An 8,215-nucleotide genomic window follows, 5' to 3' on the forward strand; every position below is an offset into this window, starting at 1 on the left:
TGCTGATTCGTCCAGGTGAGGGGTTCTCCCCGTTAGTCGTCTCATGGGATCTGCGGTGTGATACTTTTGTTTCGGCTTGGCGCCCTGAGCGATCCAGGGCGAGCTGCTTGGTGCGGGGTGTACGACCTCCCCGCTGATTTGAGGAAGAGTTGTTTCATTTCCACAGGTAGCGTTGATCTCAAAGTTCACCTCCAGCCGTTGAATCTTTATTTCTAAAAACTGAAGTCTTTGTAGAATACTGCTGATGTCCTTGGGATCGAACGGGGGCATTTTGCCCTAGTTCAACTTGGAGGTGAAGAAAAGTAAGGTAAAAATAAAAGTGAGAAAATCTCCCAGTCCTTAGGTTTGGAGTAATCCAGTAATGATGTCGATAATGTAAATATAATTATAAAAACTGTGACTTTAAAAATAATTCACAGGCAAAGTTTTCAGTTATCAGTTATCAGTAAGGACGAGAGCGAGCAGGACAAGCTGTTCCTCCTTCAGCTGCCAGGCTCTCTATACTTCTGACCCAAAAAATATCCATTTTTTGGGTCATTGGGTCAGTTAAGGTTGCTTATCTGTGGCAGCCATCTTGAAATGGGTTGACTCTGAAAGTTAATCAGTTGTAGATAAACATCCAATAATTACTTTCTTAAAATATCATTAAAATTTTATGACAAAGTGAAAACATCACTCCTTAGTGTAATTGCTATTTTTATATAATAATCGTCAAAATGTAAACATGTGAACCATGATTAGAGTCTGTTTGCAGCCCACTGGGGTGGCACGGTGAGGCAGTGGTTAGAGCTGTTGCCTCACAGCAAGAAGGTAGCAAGTTCACCTCCAAGACTTTGTGTGGAGTGTGTATGTTGTACCTGTGGCATGTGTGGGTTTTCTCTGGATACTTCTGTTTCCTCCCACAGACCAAGAACCTGCAGGCTATCTTATTTTAACTCTAAATTGTCCCCAGGTGTGAGTGGTTGTTTGTCTTGTTTGTCTCTATGTGTCCCTGTGATGGACTGGAGACCTGTCCAGGGTTTACAGGACAGGTTTCTCACTCTAGCAGTGACGGCTGGAGATAGGAAAGTAAAAAGTGAGGAAAGAAAATAAATGAATAGATGGATAGATGCAGCAGAGTGTATGAGGTGCTATTATTAACATCAGGAAAACCAAAGAGCTTTTAAAGGCAAGACTTCAGGTTCAGATTCAGAATGAATCTTTGTTTTCACTGCATTATAGTGAATCAGTGAATCTGAAATCTTTCCTTTTACCTCTCCAGGCCAAAGTTCATCCACGTTGTGGTCGTGTTGTTGGGTTTGGAGCAGGAAAGGAAAACCCTCATGGTGTAAGAGCTGTCACCAAGGGTCAGAGGTGTGCTGTTGCTCTGTGGTTCACTCTCAATCCTGCTCATGAAGAAAAGGTACTGCTGATCTAACCAGTTGATTTTAATCAGTATGAAGAATAAAATCAATTTACATTCATTCTTCATCTTTTTCTTCCTGTAGGAGAGAATCCAAGCTCAGGAGATGCTGAACATGTTTTCTACCCCTGTGAATGCAGAGTTCAGCCAAAAAAATGTAAAGGACTTTTCAGAGGTTGACCAGGTGGCAGCAGACAATGCAACAACAGAACCAATGGTGGCTACATCCACTGAGTCAAAGGCAGAAAAACCAGCAAGCCCACCAAAGGACACGGCTGAAACAAAACCTGTCACCAAAAAATCCAAACAGGCCAAAGCTGTACCGAAATCAAAACCCAAAGATCAAACCGAGTCCAAATCTGGTGCTAAAAAAGATGCCAGACAGACAGTAAAAGCACAAACCAAGCAGATTGATTTAAAAGACACAAAATCAGCTTTAAAACAGTCAGAAAAAGTTGCATCAGACTCTCAGACCAGCAGGGTTGAGTTGTGATCTGTGGTTATATGGTCCTCTCTGTGGAAGGATGGATGTTCTCTTACAATTGTGTCTTTTTCATTTTAAAACAATTGGAGAATCTCAACATATTCCTGAGTATTTTTTAAAGACTTTACTGTTTGAAATGTGTGTAGCTATTTTTCTTTGGCATTTGTTGAAAGAAGAGTATCTACTGTTTTCATTTGTCCTTTGACCCATTTGTTGGTTTACATGTTGGTTGTCAGGTTTCCACAGTGATGCATTGTTGCTCTTTTTGTTGCTGTTCCTACGTTTGTCACCAGAGGGTGCAACTGTGACAGCATAGGTGAGAAGAGACTGGTAGAAATAGTTAGAATAAAGAGAGAATGGTGTTCTGTAATAGAGTATCAGCATTTGCTGGAATAAAGTTCCTTAGTTCAAGCTATCGTCTCCTACTTTATTACAACCACCACAACAAAACTGGCAACGAGGATGAGTGCTTCAGTACTGAGTACGTCTCCTTTCTTGCATCACACTCGTGAGAAGGCTTACCATACAATAATTACATGCTCGTTATAAATGCTCAGTGAGACGCATGGCTGCATGCAAGACAGTGTATCATTTTACTACACTGCATGGGTCCTGAAGGACTCTACACGACAAGAACAAGGTAAAACATTTGATGAGGCCATTTCCCTTTTTGTACAGCGCCCCGAAATGACTTTTGTTGTAAATTGGTGCTATATAAATAAACTGAAATGAACACACAAACAGGCAAAAACATGATCACTCCAAAGTATTTGAGGTATCATGATTATTGGGACGGGATTGCAACCTACCCAGGGTGTACCCACCTCTTTCACAGCTCTGTTGGACCAGCTGCCCCCGCAACCAAAAAAGGAAGAAGCAGGTAAAGAAAATGGATGGATGCCTTTAAGATAATTAGGAAGCGTAAGTGTTGTGCTGCGACTTGCAAAGAGAGGGAGAAAGATCCAGACTGAAGCATGTGAAACTTTAATTACAAATGTTCTAATAAGTCAATTCTTGATTCCTTTGTTTGATTATGAAGGAAATTAATTCATAACACAGGCACAGTCAAAGTGTGGGCACAACTGGACAGAGTATAATTAACAGACACTTGCATCGCTGTCCTTCATATGAAATTCATCTAAAGACTAACATTCCTTGACCTCTGTGCACATCACCCACGGTCCTCCAACTCCAGCCATGAATGCATGCATATACTGTCAGCATGTCCTCATATGACGACACAGATCCTGTCAGAGCTTCCAGAGGCTGATTAGCCTTTAAAAGCACCCAGTTTTAGTTTGATTGAGCGCAGAGTAATGACTGTAAAGGGGAAATGAACTTGACTGTGATGTAAATGGGGTCCCAGGCTCCCACAGAACTGAACATTGGCCTGCTGCAGGGTATGTGTGTGCTTTCTTTGTGTCATCCTCTTGTTCATTTGAAACAGACACACACAGGCAGCTTTGTTTTATCTTATGTTAAAGGTTGTGGATTTGATGACTGTTTCTGTAAAAGAGGGTGGGGGTGTGGAGCATGGAGGATACAGAGATCACAGTCATCCATGACTATCCTTCCTCTTCAGCTGCAACACATTTTTATCACCCACAGCCAGAAAGTAAAGGTAGGCCCATGAGCGTGTCTGTTAGCAAAATATTTCACAAAACATCTTCCGACCATATCCATGGTCAGGTCGCAGGAGCAACAGGTCCAGGAGAGAAACCCAGACATCTCTCCAGCTTCTTCTGGAGGATCCTCAGGTGTTCCAAGGCCAGAGAGGATACATAATCCCTCCAACGAGCTCTGGGTCTGCCCCGAGGTCTCCTCTCAGAGGGACATACCTGAAAAACCTCCAACCGAGGCGTCCAGGAGGCGTCCTAATCCGATGCCTGAACCACCTCAACTGACTCCTTTCAATGTGAAGGAGCAGCGAACTAAACATTTCACAAACCACTGAATAAGTTTTAATAAAACATGCAGAAAGTAATCAGCCTGATTCAAGATGGGTGCCATAGCTAACGGACCTAAAAAACCCACAAAAATAAAACTCAGATTGAGCCCAGACAGTTATACAGATACTGACTTGACATTTGATGTAGTTTAGCTGAGACTAATCACCAACACATGCTCAGAGTGTAAAATTACAATTTTACAAATAATTATTTGGTGTTAAGCAAATTATCCACCAAAGCTAACTAGCATTAGCCAACACAAAAGTGGCTCTAACGCCCTTTATTTTAAAGATACATTTAAAACCAGATGTTTACATGCATTATAAATCATTTTTTCCTTATTGTCTGACATTAAATCCGAATAAACCTTTACTGTTTTATCTAACAGGGTTGAGTGGGGTCCTTAGTGGAAGCGTTTCCTCTTTTATCCAAAAGACTTCTTCAGTCTAAGGAACTGCAAACAAAATCAGCTGATGATCTCTCCTCCTAACTGTCATCAGAACTCCTGAATCAAGATCAGGTTTAATTACAGGAACCTTAAAGCTCTGTGGTTCATAACCATTCATTAGAGACAAATTAAGCAGATCCAAAATGAGGATATTAATTAGAAGAAAAACCTCTTTGAACAGCCTGGTTTGGATGAGATCTAGCAGACATGTTGATGGTTTGGATGAAGCTTTGATTTTTGACAGTTCAGAAAGCTCAACAGGACAAAAACACAAATCAGGTTCTGGTGACACGTCTAAAGCTGCCTCATCTGACAGGAAATCAGGGGCAATAGTAGGAAGGATGGTGTGAATTTTCTCTCTAATTAAAATAATTTATTTATAAAGAAGCCATCACTGCTTAGAGTTATAGGGATAGTTGGCTCAACAGAGATGGGACTCTTCATTAGTCGAGTTACAGGACTAAACAGAAACCCGGGGTTGTTCTTATCTCTTCTGTTAAAGATAAATAATATACAGTTCTAGCTTCATGAAGGGCTTTCTTGTATGTTAGCAGGATATTTCTGCAGGTTAAATAAATTCTTACAAGTTAGTGGAGTGTTGTTTTCTTTCCAACTTTCTAGCTGCCTGTTTTAAAGGACGTAACTCTGAATTAAACCGAGGAGCCATCTTCTTCTGACTGATCACTTTCTGTTTCAGAGGAGCAATTTTATCAAAGGATGTTTACACTGAAGTTGTAATATTATCAACAAGATCATCCAAGTTGTTGCTCTCTGTTGCATTATTCTGAAAGAAAGAGGAAAATAATAATGTAGGTGATTCTTTAAATTCAGTTACAGCATTTTCTGACAAACATCTATGATGATGTAATTTCCTCTCAGTGGCTGTGTAGTCAGTCAGCGTAGACTCAAAGGTTATTAAAATGGTCAGACAGAACAGGGTTGTGAGGATGTTCTCAAAAAACTGAATTTGATCAACTTTGAACATTTTCTTAATATCATAGTGTATTTTTAAATGTTTGAAGGGTCAGGCTCCCCAGGTGCTCAGTGACTGTGGTTCCTCTGAGATCTGGAGGGTTTGGGACTCGTGGTGCATCCAAGGTGCCTTTTCACAAATCCTCTTCTGGTCAAACAGCTTTTTCTGTGTGAGCCATTACTACGTGGAGTTCTTCACCTGAGGACTTGAAACTGATTCCAGACTGACACATTTAGGACAGAAGGAGTTTCTTAAAGAAGCCCAGGTTTGCAGCCATGGTTACCAGTCAGCCATGATGGCGCCATGATGGCCCCATGATGGCTCTGGTTTCATTGTGGTCTGCTTTTAGATTCATTTTAGGATTTATGTTATGTATAACATTTTATCTTGCTATGTTGGTTGATTGTTTTTAATTTGTTTTATTGTTTTATGTTGTTAAAGGCTCATCTGAGGACGTGTGTTACAAACTAGCTAAGGCTATAAATGTTACAGTGTTCAGTATTTGTTTATACTTGTCCCCACTCAAATAAACAAAAAAGAAAGAAAGGATGTATTATTAGGTCCTTACTCTCTATGCCGTATGTCAGAACCAAATTAAGACTATGATGAAGAGAATGAGTAGATTTGTGGACATTTTGGGTAAAACCAATTGAATCTATGAAATTATTAAAGGCTATGTTTAAGTTATCACTTTCAACATCTACATGAACGTTGGAATCCCCCACTGTTATTACTTTATCTGTATTTAATACAAATATGGCCAAACAAAAGAATCTGAGAATTCAGACACAAATTGAGAATAAGGGCCTGGTGGATGATATAGAACAACAAGTAAAATTGTTTTCTTTTTTTCCTGATTTCCATTTTGGATGACAAAGACTGAGGGTCAAAGACTCAAAAGAATTATAACTAATAATTGATTTAGTAATAATCAGTAATCCTGACTGAAAAAGAGCAGCTATTCCTCCACCTTGAGCTGTTGTTCTAGGAAGATGAACATTTAGACAATTAGCAGGAGTAGATTTATTTATTTATACTAACAAAATCCTCCTGTTGTAGGCAGGTTTCTGTGAGACAAAATAAATCAATATGATGATCAGTTATCGAATCATTACCTAACAGAGATTTAGAGGACAGATCTTATGTTCAGTAATCCACAATTAATGTTTTTTTTTGTCTGTCTGGTAAACTAACTATGTTTATTTTTATAAGATTTTTATGATTTATTTTTCTAAAGATGTTTGGTTTATTTAATTTAAAATAAAAGTGCAGTGTGGATATCCTAACTGTGTCATGATCGACGGAGACGGAGGCGAACCCAGAGAGCAGACTAAAGAAAACTAATTTATTAAAACAAAAACAAGAGGCTGACGGGGCAGCAAGACGAAAACACGAACTACAACAAGGAACACAGAAGAACACAGGACAAGGACTAGTGAACAATGATCCGACGGAGTGGTGGGGGAAATGACCGGGTATTAAAACACAGAGGATGATGAGGTAAGTGGGAACAGGTGAATGATAATAGCTGACAGGTGGAGATGGGCGTGGCAGGTAAACAGATGAGTGGTGACAGGAAACAAACACAGACACACGAGACAAAGGCAGAAGGAACTCAAACCAAACTAACAAGATAACAGAATAAAATAAACAAGAAACACCAACTGAAACATAAAAACAACAAACTGAAAACCAAAAACCCAAATCCCGACAAACTGGGCCTTCCTGAAAGCAGATAGGAAACCCAAACAGGACTCCAGCCAGGTGAAAGGTAGGACCCCAAACCCAGACCCAGACCCAGACCCAGACCAGTGGTCATTCTGTATGTCGCTGGAGTTTTAGAGAAACTGAGATGTTTATTTTCTAAACATGACGTCCCAGTGGCTTTTGTTGAAGGAGAGACTGGTGCACTTCACTAAATAGACGACATTATGAGGAACGAACACTTTGTGGAAATATTGAACATTGCAAAATAAAGCTTGGACACAAATGGGTATTCAAAATGGACAGTGACCCTAAGCAGACTGCCAACTTAGTTCCAAAGTGGCTTAAGGACAACCAAGTTCATGTTTTGGAGTCATCACAAAGTCCTGATCTCAGTCCCATAGAAAAGGATGCACGTTGGCCTACAAACCTGACTCAGTTTTACCAGTTCTGTCAACAGGAATGGGACAAACTACTGTAAGAAACTTACAGAAGGAAGCCCAAAACATTTGACCTAAGTCCTACAAATCAAAGACAATACTAAATATTATGAAAATATATGTAAAATTGTGACTTTGAAGAAATGTCAGAACTGTCTTTTTAAACAGTGTATGTAAACATCTGGATTCAACTATATAATCTATAATCAACCAGAAAAAATTATGTGCGTCTGTATTTTCATGACTTGTAGGAATGTTATGTAAATGACTGACCGTAATATTAAAACAGGCCCACTCTGCAAATGTACGAGGTGTGACAGTACAAGGCAAAGTCAGACTGTATCTGCCAGTTCCATTGCTGCTGCTCTCCAGCCTCTTGTCTAAAACCAAATCTTGTGTTAGTGGGACACAGTGGGCCATTGTTTGCATGGTTGTTTGAACAGATGCCTGGTTGGTGACTTCAGCTCCTCCATGAACTGACTCCTTATTCTTCTATAGGACTGGGATCACAGCTGTGCCAGTCTGAGGATGGGACCGCAGCTGAGAGGGATCTATAGATCAGAACTGTTACATGGTACAAGACGTTAAATAAGCAAATCCAGTGGTCCAATGGTTTAAGCAATAATTTAACATAAAAATGTTGCACAAAGTGTAGAGTTTAAAGTTTGTGTTGGGGAACAGCCTGAGCAGTTACTACCGCTCCAGATTTTAGCTCAATATTTATAAAACTGAGTTATAACAATTACTGTTTCTTGAAGCCACTTGGCTGTGGCAAACAACTTGAATCAGGCTGACTACAACATTTAATCAGCTGA

At 39.9% G+C, this 8,215-nt stretch overlaps 1 protein-coding gene across 1 annotated transcript in view; it reads left to right on the forward strand.

Annotated features, from left to right (window-relative positions):
- The window catches only part of p3h1 (prolyl 3-hydroxylase 1), a 23,676-nt gene extending 21,379 nt beyond the window's left edge, over nt 1-2,297 (forward strand). The window contains exons 14-15 of the mRNA XM_017440330.3: nt 1,262-1,402; nt 1,488-2,297. Of these exons, the coding sequence (XP_017295819.1) occupies nt 1,262-1,402; nt 1,488-1,895 (549 nt within the window). The 3' untranslated portion in view covers nt 1,896-2,297. The remainder of the gene's footprint in view (nt 1-1,261; nt 1,403-1,487) is intronic.
- Nucleotides 2,298-8,215: the final 5,918 nt, after the last annotated feature.

The sequence above is a fragment of the Kryptolebias marmoratus genome, linkage group LG4 (genome assembly GCF_001649575.2).
Source record: "Kryptolebias marmoratus isolate JLee-2015 linkage group LG4, ASM164957v2, whole genome shotgun sequence".
Taxonomy (NCBI): domain Eukaryota; kingdom Metazoa; phylum Chordata; class Actinopteri; order Cyprinodontiformes; family Rivulidae; genus Kryptolebias; species Kryptolebias marmoratus.